Source organism: Muscardinus avellanarius, assembly GCF_963383645.1.
Source record: "Muscardinus avellanarius genome assembly, chromosome: 4".
Classification (NCBI taxonomy): Eukaryota; Metazoa; Chordata; class Mammalia; order Rodentia; family Gliridae; genus Muscardinus; species Muscardinus avellanarius.
In genome coordinates, this window is record NC_137789.1 from 16,931,940 (window position 1) to 16,946,195 (window position 14,256).

The 14,256-nt window shown below is 40.1% G+C and overlaps 1 protein-coding gene across 1 annotated transcript in view; it reads right to left on the minus strand.

Moving 5' to 3' along the window:
* NSMCE2 (NSE2 (MMS21) homolog, SMC5-SMC6 complex SUMO ligase) overlaps positions 1–14,256 on the minus strand; it is a gene marked incomplete at both ends in the record, with an annotated part of 246,769 nt that overhangs the window by 157,392 nt on the left and 75,121 nt on the right. Inside the window, 1 exon segment of the mRNA XM_080693640.1 lies at positions 3,878–4,031. Coding sequence (XP_080549766.1) covers positions 3,878–4,031 — 154 coding nt within the window.

The window sequence follows — 14,256 nt, forward strand, 5'->3', positions numbered from 1 at the left end:
TATATAGTAAATGTTCAAAATTTCCTCAACATTCCTGAGACAAATAGTTGGTATTTAGGAGGAAAACTCTAATTTAAAAAACCTAAGAAATAATCTTGTTTCTGACTATGGTTCGGAACAGGGAGGGGTCAGTATTTTCTTTTTTCACTAAAGAGCCGGGGTCTGTGATGCAACTACTCAACTTTACCATGACCCTGGGGAAGCGCCCACAGGTAACACAGAACAAGCGAGTGTGTGTGTGTGTGTGTGTGTGTGTGTGTGTGTGTGTGCCGATCAAACTCTTTATAACCTCTGAAATCAGAGGTTCACGTCACTAAATATTATGCCTCTTTTGATTTCCCCCCAACAATTTAAAAATATAAAACCCATTCTTAGCTTGCAGGCCACAGAAAAAACAAGAAGCAGGCTAAATTTAGCCCACAACAGGTAATTTACTGACTCCTGGTCCAGAACTGGGATTTTCAAAGAACTTTCTGGTGGTCTGCAAATCCAAACACCAATGTGTGAGAATAGATTTTCTTTGTCTACTTGAATCAAAACAGTGCATCGCAATAGACCAAATGCAGAAGCAAGTATGAGGATCTAGCTGTCTTCTAAGCCAGAAACTGGTAGACTTGCAAAATGTAAAGCAATGCCACTCCTCTTAGTAACCCTGTGCTTAGAAAACACAGTTAGATTTCACATCAGATGCTGTGTTCTACATGTAAACTCCTTGGTTTTGCTTTCTAGTATGATAAATACCAGTAGACGTAGCCCATGTGAATAAATGCTCTCTGGAGGCTCTCAGTAAACTTGTAAAAATGGAAAGGGAGCAGGGGGCCAAAAAGCGAGACCAGCTGCTCAGCCACTGCAGGGGGAGCATAGAACCCCCAGTAGAGCACACCTCGGCCACCCAGGAGACACAGCTCTCCGTCTCCACCTCTTCCACCCAAGAGCAAATGGCACTTTTCTTTACTTAGACCCCCATTTGATAAAATTTAGTTTCATGCGTTATGTTCTCATATAATAACTTTGGTGAAAATGTCATAGTTATCTTCATAGAACACTTCAGCTATATCCAGACCATAGAAACACTTCAGTCCTTAGTATAAACAGTTAAACTGGCTTCTGTTCTCCAAACTTCAAAACCAAAAATTTATTATTGTAATTCTGTATTTTCAGAATATCTCTCAAGATATATTAGCTCATTTATGCCTCATAGTGTACTTTTTTTTTATGGTCTGGGGATGAAACCCAGGGGCATTCGACCCCTGCCCTATTTTTTATTCTTTATTTTGAAACCGGGTCTCACTGAGTTGCAGAGGGCCTCACTAAGTAGTTGAGGCTGTCCCCAAACCAAGATCCTCCGGTCTCAGCCTCCAGAATGCTGGGACCCGCCCGGCCACAGTGTACTTTTGATCTGGAACTACAAATATTGTGGGAGCTTGATCCTAATTGGAACACTGTAGCAGACTTCTATCTAAGAAATAAAATCACTAGACATGGCAAAGTTTAATTGACAGTGCTCATAATATGGCACTAAGAACATTTTCAAGTAGGGTATATACATCTTACAGAACATTTTTTTTTTTTTTTTTTTTGCGGGTCTGGGGATGGAACCCAGGGGCACTTGACCTCCAAGCCACACCCCCTGCCCTATTTTTATTCTTTATTTTGAAACAGGGTCTCACTAAATTGCCGAGGCCTCACTAAGTAGTTGAGACTGTCTGCGAACTGTGATCCTCCGGTTTCAGTCTCCTGAATGCTGGGATTACAGGAGTGTGCCACCACGCCCGGCTTCTTACAGAACATTTTAACAGAATATTAGTAGCTCACTTGTTCTGTCATTTGAGACTTAAGAACTTTTTTTTTTGGATTAAACCCAGGGGTATTTTACCTCTGAGCTATCCCTCCAGCCCTATTTTTTATTCTTTTAATTTTTTGAAACAGGATTTCACTAAGCTGCAGAGGGCCTTCTAAGTAGCTGAGGCTGGCCGCGACCCTGAGATCCTCCTGTCTCAGCTGTCCAAGTAGTGGGATTACAAACACTTGCCACCACGCCTGGCTGAGATTTAAGAAGTTTTAAAAGAATATTTTGGGGAAAATTAAAAGGAAAGTTCTTTTAATTCCAATGTTACAATACACAGGAAACCTTGCATGAGGAAGTTGGCCTTTTAATATAAATTTATTTTGTCATAATGTTTAACTGTCTAACCAAATGATGTGTACTGCTGGCTTGGAGAAACCCTGTTCTTTCTTTTTCTCTCTTGCTTCCTTTCTTTTTTCTTTCTCTCCCCTTTCTTCTTCCTTCTTTCCATTCTCTCTCTCCCTCATTTTAGAAAAAACTGAAGAAACACTATGATTCCAAGATTTATTATTTTGTCGAATTATATGTTCTTAATTAAAAAAATGTTTCTTTAGGAGTATGTAATTCTAAAAGTCTGTATTTCTCTTATGGAATAATAACTATGAATGATAAAGGGGGAAGAAATTATTTATTTTTGGATAGTTATCTTTATATATGTATTATAAAATGCATTAAAAATCACGAACTATGATTGGATGCTTTTTGCCATGATTTGTGAATACTGGTTCCAAGTAGTAAAGTAAACACATTTGTCTATTTTGACTGACACCAAAACTGAAATTCACTAGCATTATAAGATCAGGAATCCCTTACCAAATTATAATCCATTCTGAGGATTATTACCCATTTGGGGAATACTGGAAATTACATTAGAAAAATTTTAGTAGTATGAATGTTTGATAAAAAACAAAACAAAAAATATAGAACTAAAATATGGGGGAAATGCTTACTGTTTAAATCTACAGTAAAAGCAAAAGTCTCATCATGATTGCAAAACATTCCAATTGTGAAACCTAAGTTATTTGTAAAATAGACAAAAGCAAAGCAGCTTCCTCAGTCATTTTTTGAGATCTCAGCATCAATTTTTTAAAAAAATGCTTATTTTTAAAAGAGTATTTCAAAATATGAATTTGTACACTAAGTACACATAGGACATGAAATGAATTTACATCTCCTATCATACCACATTTCTTCTCCATATGCATGGAAGTGAAGGCTATAGAAGAATAAAGTTTAAAAAGGAAAGTTATTTGCTTTGCTACTCAATTCTTTATGGAATAAAAGCTTCAATTCTCAAAGAAAGAAAGATGATAGTACTAAACAGAAGCTACACTTAAGGAAAATCAATTCACCTAACACTGTTACATGGGCCACATGGAAAAACCAGGGATGGAATGAGAGTATGCCATGAACTGTGCAGAATTCTGACCACAAATTATTTTGTATAATAAATTATTTTCTTCCTTTTCATTTTAAGTAAGAAAGCTAAGTATAATAGTTTGTTAAGAAGGCAACAAATTTAGAAGTCGCATGGAATTCACATACCCACAAAGATAGCATGATTGTGAGGAATTGGGTCCATATTTGAGAAGACAGAAAAGTCTCCCGAGGAAGCATTCCTAATCCCACTTCTGAGCAGTGACACTAGAATCAAAGCCCGGCTAAAGTAAAGCCTGGCGCAGGCGCTTCGCGTTTGAAACATCCCACTGCTATTTTAATACAATAGCTCTCAGCTTCATCTGTCTTCCCAATTCCCCTCCCTTAGCAGTGGGACAATGCATATAACTTTCTTTAGCTGCTGGGAAATATGCTTTAGCACTTGGTAGAAACTGTGGGCTTTCAGAAATGGACAAGCTGATTTGAACCAAAAGTTAGACAAAATACAAATCGCAACAACAATAAAAAGCAACTTAGGAAGGGGATGAAGCCAAGCAGATAAGCAAACTCTAGAGACCCCATTTTCTGGGATTACTAGTCAAGTCAGTACGCTAATTTCAAAAAGGCAAACCACAGCAAAGCATGCTGACTTACACTGCTTCTTTAGTTCTCTCAGCTGTTGTTTAAACTGCACAAATTTTTCATTATTTTGAAAGTCAGCATCAGAATTCTTATTCTGTAAAGCCAGGAATTTCTTCTCCACTAATAATTTTAAATCTGGTATTTTTTCTGGTCGTTCTTCTTTTACCTAAGAAAGACAATGGAATCATCTTAGTGAAATGATTAATATTCATGCTAATACAGTTTTATAACATTGTTTTTCCTTATATAATTTAAATAAAATGATAAGGGGACAGAAAACTGGATTTCCAAACAGTGGACAAGACTGCTGGCAAAGAGTGGAGAGACTCATTCATTCTGTCTACTCCCAACCAACTTGCAGTCTACTGACAACAACCAGGGAAAACTGCACAAAGAGGCACCTCCACAGGAACAGGCGCCACCGGGTCTGCGCAGCCCTCTCCCACCAGCCACAGTGGTCGCTTTGCTTCTCATCCTGGGTGCCTCCTCTTCTGGCCCTTGGCCCCAGGCTTTCACCCTGACCTCCATAATTTCCTGCTACAGTAAGGAATGGGTGTCCCCTTTGTTCCATTCAAGATTGAACTCTCTACCTGTGTTCTTTTCCCCTCAGCATTAAAACAGTATTCCAGTATTATAAAAAATTTCAAATATGTAGAAAACGAGAAGGAACTATATTGTGAACACCCACCAGTGTACTTCCTAGATGCTACGGTTAACATTTTGCTATGTTTGCATTATCAAGTATCTATTTGTTTTGGTCTGGATTTGGAGGGACCGTTCTGGAGGAGGAGGTCCCTGGGGCATAGCTCTGCGGCCCATTCCGTCCCTGGTGCCCTCTTCTTGTTCTCACAAGTTCCAGCCACCATGTCTACGAGCGGCTTTTCTCTGCCATGCTTGCCACTGTGGCCTGTGCCTTGGAGCTGGCTGCCTCTGGACAGAACTTTAGAAACTGTGAGCCCAAATAAACCTTTCCTCCTGTTCAGCTACACTCATCAGGTATTGTGGTCAGAGCTGACAAGAACGCTATTCATCTATCTCTCTATTCTCAACTTTGTTCTGAAATTTGTTCTCATTTACCTGTTAATCACCTTTAGAACAAAGAGTCCCTCTCCGGAATTAAAATTATCCTTATTTGCAGATGACATGATCCTTTACCTAGAAGACCCAAAGAACTCAACCAAAAGACTTCTGGAGCTGATTAACAAATTCAGCAAAGTTGCAGGATATAAAATCAACCTAAAGAAATCAGTGGCTTTTCTTTACGCCAACAATGAATCCACAATGAAAGAAATAAAGAAAACAATTCCATTCAGTATAACCTCAAAACCAATAAAATACCTAGGAATAAACCTAACCAAAGATGTAAAAGACCTCTATAAAGAAAACTATAAAACATTAAAGAAAGAAACTGAAGAAGACTTGGAAGATGGAAAGATCTCCCATGCTCATGGATAGGCAGAATAAATATCATCAAAATGACCATTCTGCCAAAAGTGATCTATAGATTCAATGCAATTTCCATGAAAATAATGACATTCTTCATAGACCTAGAAAAATCAATCATGAACTTTATACGGAGAAAGAAAAGACCCAGAATAGCCAAAGCAATTCTCAGCAATAAGAATCACACAGGAGGCATCACAATCCCAGACTTCAAATTATACTACAGAGCAATAGTAGTAAAAACAGTATGGTACTGGCACAATAACAGATATACTGACCAGTGGATTAGAATAGAAGATACAGAAACAAATCCACACACCTATAGTCAATGAATCTTTGACAAAGAGGCCAAACTCATACGCTGGAGAAAAGGGAGAACTGGCTATTCAATTGTAGAAAGATGGAACTAAGTCCTTATCTCTCACCCTGCACAGGAATCAACTCGAGATGGATCAAAGAAATTAGACCAGACTTCCAGGAAGATGGCGACTGAGAAAAGCGGGGCTTAAGAGCCCCGCTAACAACCAATCTCCATTACCACAAAATCAGCACCTTTCATAGCCAGAAAACACCATCACCAGAGAAAAAAATCACCAGGCTCCAGAGAGGAGGGGGACTCAGAATGGAGCTCAGAGCCACAGAGGAGATACGCCGGCTTCACGCCCGAGGACGCGGCAGCAGTGCCTTACTGCCAGCGGAAGCGGCGAGTTCACCGGACCGCTCCAGACCAACGCACTCAACAGCCCACCAGGCTCCAGAGAGGAGCAGCGGACAGTGAGTCGAGGTGAGCCGCTGCGGAACAACCGAGCGGGATTTGGCAGATTTCTCGGTGCAGGGAGCATCTAAAGCTCCCAGTGGCTGAGCTCAGCACACGCTGCAGGGACTCAGAGCGGAGCTCAAAACCAGAGAAGAAATACGCCAGCCTCACGGCTGAGGGCGTGGCAGCGGCGCCATATTGCCACCGGCGGCAGCAGTAGCAGCAGCGAATTCACCGAGTCCACTAGAGCTCCATCTGCGTACTCAACAACAGTGAGTCAAATTGCGAGCCCCAGAGGAGAAATCCCAGTACTGCACTCCCAGGGACTTGACCCAGTGGGGGAGTGGTGGTGGCAGAGATATCACACCATAGGAGAAAGTCCAACCTGGCACCCCCCATAGTCTAAAGCAGCCTCTATCGACTCCCTGGGTCTGAGACTCTGTGATACAACCCAGAAAAGGAGTAGTGGGGACCGAGATACCACAGACTAGAGATCCAGAACACCTTAAGTAAAGTCATAGTGACCCAACGGAAGAACCCAGAGAAGGCACAAACTTCCAAAATCATGGGAAAGAGGAATAACAATGGAGCAATGAATGCCCACAACCCTACAACATCAGAACCCGATAAAACAGAAATTCAGAGATTTCTAGAAGATCAAATCAGGAAAATAACTGTAGAAATAATAGAGGTGTTTTGAAAAGAATTCAGAGAGAGCCAAAAAGAGATAAAGGATGCAATTAATGAAGTAAAGGCCTCAATTAAAAGTACAAACAACCGATTAGACCACATGGAGAACAGAATCACGCTCTTAGAATATGATCAATCCAAAAATGAACGCATAGTTTCTAATCTAGAAAAAAATATCCAACAGCAGGAATCTGACATGGAAGAAATATGGGTCCATTTTAAGAGAGCTAACCTAAGAATAATTGGAATAGAGGAGGGAAAAGAAGGTGAAACCAAAGGGATCAACAATCTCTTCAAGGAAGTAATAGCAGAAAATTTTCCAAACATAGAGCAAGAGGTCGATACACAGGTCCAGGAAACTTATAGAACTCCCTTTAGACAGGATTGGAGAAGAGGATCCCCACGCCACATAATTGTCAAAATGACCAATGTGGAAGCCAAGCAGACAATCTTAAAGGCAACAAAAACAAAGGCCAAGTGACATTCAGAGGCAAACCAATTAGAATCACTCCAGACTTCCCAAACCAAGTCATGAGAGCCAGAAGGGCTTGGAGTAACATATTCCAAACTCTGAAAGAAAACAACTTCCAGCCAAAAATTTCCTACCCAGCAAAACTTTATATCAAATTAGATGGGGAAATAAGAAGCTTCCACGACAAACAGAAACTGAAGGAATTTATGTCTTCAAAACCAGCGCTAGAGAAAATACTCAAAGAGATTAACTACAAAGAAGAAATAGGTAACACACACCAGAACCAGAGAAACAAGATTTTCCATCCAACAGACAACTAAGATTGGTTATCTGTGGAGATTCATTATTTATGTTAGTCTTTTACCTATCTCTAAATTGTATTGTTTGCTTTTATTGTTGCTAATTTTTAGGATTTCTATTTGGAATATTAATATACCTTCAGATATAGCATTTGGAAATATTTTATCCCATTCTATCAGTAACTTTTAACTCTGTTTACATTGTCTTTGGATATACAATATTTTTTTTTTATTTTTTAGGGAGTTTGTTTACCCTTTTGTTGCCTGTGCCATTGAAATCATATCCAAGAAATCACTGCCAATTTCAATGTTGTGAGGTTTTATGACCCAGATTTTCTTCTAAATGTTTATAGTCTTAAGATTTATATTTAGGTCTTTTATCTATTTTGAGTTAATATTTGTATATGGGATTAGGTAAGGGTCCAATTTTATTCTTTTTCATGTAATTATTATTTTTCAACAATATTTAGTTAAAAGATTATTATTTCCACCACCAAATGTTTGTGGAAACCTTTTCAAAAATAACTTGACAATATATGGAAGAATTTAGCTCTAGGCTTTTATTTAACTTCAATGGTTTATATATCTGCCTTTAGAATAGTACTACACTGTTTCAATTATTGTAGCTTTATATGGTTTGAAATCAGAAAATATATATCTTCTAGCTTTGTTCTTTTTTGAGATCGTTTTGGGTATCTAGAGTCCATATTCCATATTAGGATAGAGTTTTTTTCTGGAAAATAAATATATAAATATATAATAGTTTCACCTAAAACAAAAGAAAAAAAAATTCTCTGGTAACAATAAAAGCAAAAAGAAATATTGAAATGTTATCTTTAAGTTATCAAAAGCTTCGTATCAGACAAATGAAACTGTTATGTGAGATTATCATTTTTAATTGTGGATAAATTGCTATAATACTAGATGTCAACCACTAAGCTAAGCATGGGAAGGAGGGATGGGAAGGGAATGGGGTGGGGATCAGGTGGGGGCTGACTGGGCGATGTGTGCATGTATGTCTACAAAAGTTTTTTTGTATCCCACTATGATGTATGAATACAGTGCACCAATAAAAAAAAAAAAAGAAATTAGACCAGAGACTGTGAAATTATTAGAGGAGGGCATAGGCTCAACACTATAACATATAGGCACAGACAGTAACTTTTTCAACAAAACCCCCAAAGCTCAGGATATTAAAGCAAGAATTAACAAGTGGTATGGCATCAACTCAAGATGGATCAAAGAAATTAGACCAGAGACTGAAGTAATTAGAGGAGGGCATAGGCTCAACACTACAACATATAGGCACAGGCAGTAACTTCTCAACAAGACCTCCAAAGCTCAGGAAATTAAAGTAAGAATTAACAAGTGGGATGGCATCAAACTAAAAAGTTTCTTCTCATCAAAGGAAACCATCAATAACCTAAAGAGGAAGCCTACAGAACGGGAGAAGATCTTTACCAGCCATCACGCTGATAAGGGACTAATATCCAGAATATACAAAGAGCTCAAAAGACTCTACACTAGCAAAACAAACATCCCAATCAAGAAATGGGCAAATGAACTAAATAGACACTTCACAAGGAAGAGATACAAAGGGCCAATAGATACATGAAAAGATGTTCTACATCATTGGCCATCAGGGAAATGCAAATCAAAACTACACTGAGATTCCATCTAACCCCAATCAGAGTGGCAAGCATGAAGAAATCATATAACAACAAATGCTGGCGAGGATGTGGGGAAAGAGGAACTCTTTTACACTGTTGGTGGGAGTGCAAACTAGTTCAGCCACTATGGAGATCTGTGTGGAGATTTCTTAGAAAACTGGGAATAGATCCACCATATGATCCAGTTCTACCACTCCTGGGTATTTTTCCAAAGGGGTTGAAATCAGAGAACTACAGCAACATATGCATACCTATGTTCATAGCAGTACAATTTGTAATAGCCAAAATATGGAACTAACCCAGGTCCCTATCAACAGATGAATGGATTGCAAAATTATGGGAAATACACACAATGGAATTCTACTCAACTATAATGAAGAACAAAATCAGGTCATTTGTAAGAAGATGGAAAGTCCTGGAGAGCATTATGTTAAGTGAGATCAGCCAAGCACAGAAAGAGAAGGGACATATCTTTCCTCTAATATGCCCAAACTAGGGAGCACTGGGGATACCAGAGGGACTCCAGATAATGGAAGGGAATTCTCAGCAAAGTTTGTATGGAAGTCTAGGAGAGGAAGAAGGCTGACCTTGATTAATGAGGATCCACATCTGAATATGTGTAAAAATATGAATATAGCATGGTTACCCTGGACATTCATTGTTGGGAGGGGGGAAGGGAAAACAGGGGAGGGGGAGAGGACACCAAGTACAGTTTAAATGTATACCATTTATTTTCAATAAAAATGTATTAAATAAAAAGAGTCCCTCTCCATAGGCTGTATCCCCCAAATTATTTATACTGGCTCTATCCTTCCATATTTAAAAACAGTCCCTCTTCCCTCCCCCCAGGTACTTTCTGTTTATATTTCAACTTCTTGGAAAATGAGGGGCCACTGTTTCTACGTCCTCTTCCAAAGCTTTAGCTGTACCCCGCAGACTACTGCCTCACCACCACACTGTAGCTGCTCTTCTTCGGGCCTTTGAAACTGGTCCCTGTCATCTCACGCCCTTTCCCAACACTCCTGCCACAAGCAAAGCTTACCAGACTCACCACGATGGCCTAATGCTCCTAAATGCTCCTACCACAGCTCCAGGAGATGGGCAATTGCTATTATTTTATGCCTTTTTCCGCTAATAAAACATAAACTCCTTAAAAGAGTTCTGATTTATCACTGTACTGCCAGGACCTGGTACATAAGAGGTAGTACTCAATATATATACTTCAAACAAATTAATTTTACCAGCCATAACTGTGGCACAAACAGCCACAATTTATCAGCTGTCATTATTAGCAATAGGATATATGATTTGGGGGTTCAAGATCAATTTAGGGATCACCTAATTTTGATCTCCCCTTCCTCAGTTTCAGAAACAAGTAAAATGACCTATCTTTTGCCATCTGATTAGTTAGAGGTAATGCTAAAACAAGATAGATATAGAAAATTCTTGGGTTTGGTTTTAGGCAGTGGGATATATTTTTAATCTTTCACTATCAATGCACTTGAAGTCAAAAGATATTTTGTGACTTATCTGTGTTAATTACCTTTTATCATAGATGAAAAAATATAATTTTTTTTGCTTAATTGCTATGCATTTGATTAAATAAAAAATTAAGCAGGATATCAAATTGCCTGAAATTTAGGTTTACAAAGCTGGGTGTAGGAACTGATGACACTCAACCATTGCCAGATTCACCATCAACGCCAATCATGGAAAACACGAACAGGCTTTAATGATGATTCTCATGTGAAGTTAAAATTTTATAAATCTTGTAAGGCTTAAGACCCAATAAAGCTCAATTTGGAAAAGAGATGGGAGAAAGGCAATTTCATGATGCCTATGAAGGAGAATAAGAGCTATTAACATGGTGACTAGCGATCCTCCTCTACAGCTACACGACAGGACACGATAAGACAGGTGCAAAACTGTAGCATGAAGAGTTCAGAGAAGATTAGAAAAAAACCTGCTGATTCTTAGAAAAGCATTATAGGCTCTTTTTCTGGATTTAAAAAATAAAACAGACCTAAGATGTTAATGGTAACATCACAGGAAAGCAATCCTATGAGCCTGCTTCAAGTCCTTGATTAGTCTGAATTATTATTGAATCTGAGATGATGAAAAGTGTTTGGGCAGAAAATAAGGAAAACACAAATGTTATTTTTCAACAATCTCTAATGCACTCAACAAAATTAATCTCTCTAGGAGAATGACACCATGGCAGTGTGAAACAAGCTAGGAAAGCTAAAATAATCCAAATTTAGCAGCTGACAGTATTTTCCCCCACAGCCAGAACCTCCAGAAAGCTGCTATTGTGCACATGAATTCCCCACAGCAAATATCTTCCCTGAAAGTCTGGTTCTGCAGCTCGCATGGTTTTCCACTGCAAAGAGAACTAACTGGACTCTAGCTATCCAAAGGAGAGCATGGGAAACACTCAACTCATTATCTGTTCAAATCAATATAATAATGGGAATTGACTATTTTTAATGGTTACTTGCTTTGTCTGTATGTTTAAGAAAAATAGATAATAAAGGAAGAGACCATTTGAATTGTTGATCGTGCACATTATTCTGGTATGAAAAAGATAAGAATGACCGTCCTTTGGAACAAATTTTAAACACTTCAAAGAAATCTGAATAGGAAAGGCTCTATTAGTCCTCAGGTCCATACCTTTCCTCAGGATAAAGGGACGTGGCTTGGAACCCCAGTGACATACTCTCCACGTGGGCATTAGTTTGCTAGAGCGGCCATAGGAAGTACCACAGACTAGGGGCAGAAGGGGCAGCTGTGCAGGCGGAAGTCCAGGATCAGGGTGTCCACAAGGCCGGTCCCTTGTGAAGCCTTTCTTTCTGGCTCATAAATGACCACCGCTCCCATGCCACACATGGTCTTCCCACTGTGCCTGTGACCCAATCTCCTCTTACAAGGACCCTGGTCATACTGGATTAAGGTACACTTAATGGCTCATTTTAACTTACAGACCTCTTAAAGGACCCTTTTTCCAAATACAGAAGTGTTTGTTCTGAGGTACTAGGACTTAGGGATGCAACCTGGGAAATTTGGAGAATCAGCATTCAGCCCATGCACTGAGTTAAGGAAAGATCATAATTTTAGAACAGCTATAGATTATTCATCTTTATGCCATCATAATTTGGAAATGAGAGAAGCTATTGAGAAGTAAACACCAGACACCACAGCTGCATAATGAAAATTTAATACTGCCTTTGGGAGAGAACGAGCAGGTTTTTTCTGCACTGCCCACTCACCTATTCAATATTTACGGAGCGCCTTCTATGTGCTGTAGATGAAGGGCAAAGGACCAGAGAAGTCAACTGGGAGCAGATGGTGAACAGCTTTGGCAGGCAGCCTTTGGAATTTAGACTGACCCAGTAGGTAGTGGGAAAAGATACGAGAAGATTTTAAGAAGCAAAGGAATAACACCGTGAGAATTCCTAAAAATGATGACTAGGGTTTCCTAGAAGATGCATGCGGGGACAGGGAATTACCGCTCCCCTAACGCAGCGCGGCGAGCAGCTTGGTCCTGTGGTGATGCTTTTTATTTTTAAAAGCAGAATCACCAGGTCTTGTGAGAGACACAGGATTTGATAATGCTGCTGAGACGTCAATGTGGGTAATTAATTAAATGCCATCTTCTTGAGGAAAGCAGCCAGCAGGCATCGCTGGATCTTTGTAACACGGAGGCAAAGAAGTCTAGTAAGCAGACATTTACCATGAGGGCCTGGGAAGAAAAATAAAGAAGATGCAAAGGGAACTCTGCAAAAATACAAAAGGAAGTCAGGAATGAGGAATGACACAAAGAAAGGAAGGAAAGGCATTTGCCTTTTGGGAGAGATGATACAAGAAAGCTCGAAGAAGAAAAGGAGTCAAAAGAGCACTGGATCTAGTTTCTGGGCACTCAGCACACCACACTGCAAACTATCCATCTGTCTCCGCCTCTTCTCTCAGTAGGCTGCCTGCAACACACCTGGTGCTCAAGCGATGCAGATGCATCAGTGAATCACAGGAAGGCTCAATCATGCTGTGCAGACATGGAGAAAGGGAGTGAGAGCTCTGTGAAAACCAAAGAATACAGGTTGGTGGCATGGCACAAACAGAGAGGAAGCAGGCCCTGGGAAAGACAGCAAGAGGCTGGTTTATCACATGGAGGATGACGGCAGCTTGAAGTAAAACCCATATGATGAAGAAGAAAAAGCATGAAGCTTGGCATCAGGTCTGAGTCCACCTTTGACTGTGAAGCTTGGGACGATTTTTCTGGAAATCCTTGGATCTTGCTCACCTCTAAATCAGGAGCCAGGAACACCCTTCAGTGCTGTGGGCACTGTGAGGTCAGCCTTGAGGTCTTGCCGGAGGAAGACAGAGAACAAAGGAACAAAAAAAAGAGAAACGTGTCCCCTGTCCATTGCCCTGCCCCGAGATGACCTGGCCACTAGCTCACCAGCCAACGGCTTACACGACTACATCTGTACCCCCACTTCCTTGCCCCATAAAAGCAACTCGCCTGTAAGGAGGGGGCTTCTGACTCTTGTGGGCCCTCTCCCCAGTTAGAATTCTCCTTCCAGGTATTATTCCTGAATGAAGCCTGTTCCTTTCTTTGTCCCAATACACCCCAACAAGTGCTGTGAAGACTTAAGTGACATTTGCACTTAACTTTGGCATATATTAAATGATCAGACATTTTTATTCTTTTCCTTCCAACTGCAGCAGAGAGCCTTTGTCATGTTTGTGGAATGAGAAGAAGCCTGTGGGGAACAAACCAAAACACACTAAGAGGACGCACGGAACAGATTTCATTTGAGAATCATCATCCAAGTGCTAAGAATATGACCAGCTGAGAAAGCCTAAGGATACTCCCTACCAGGCATCATAAATGCCTGCACCACCAGATTAAGCAAGGACCCGAGGACACCCACGGCAAGTCCTTAAAGAGGCAGTGAGGACTGAGTGGAGGCAGATGGGCAGAGGAGAGCCGCTCCTCAGTGCCAGGGTGCCGCTGCCATGGGAGGCCCCAAGACCCGGGTTTTAAAGAAAAGTTAGAATCT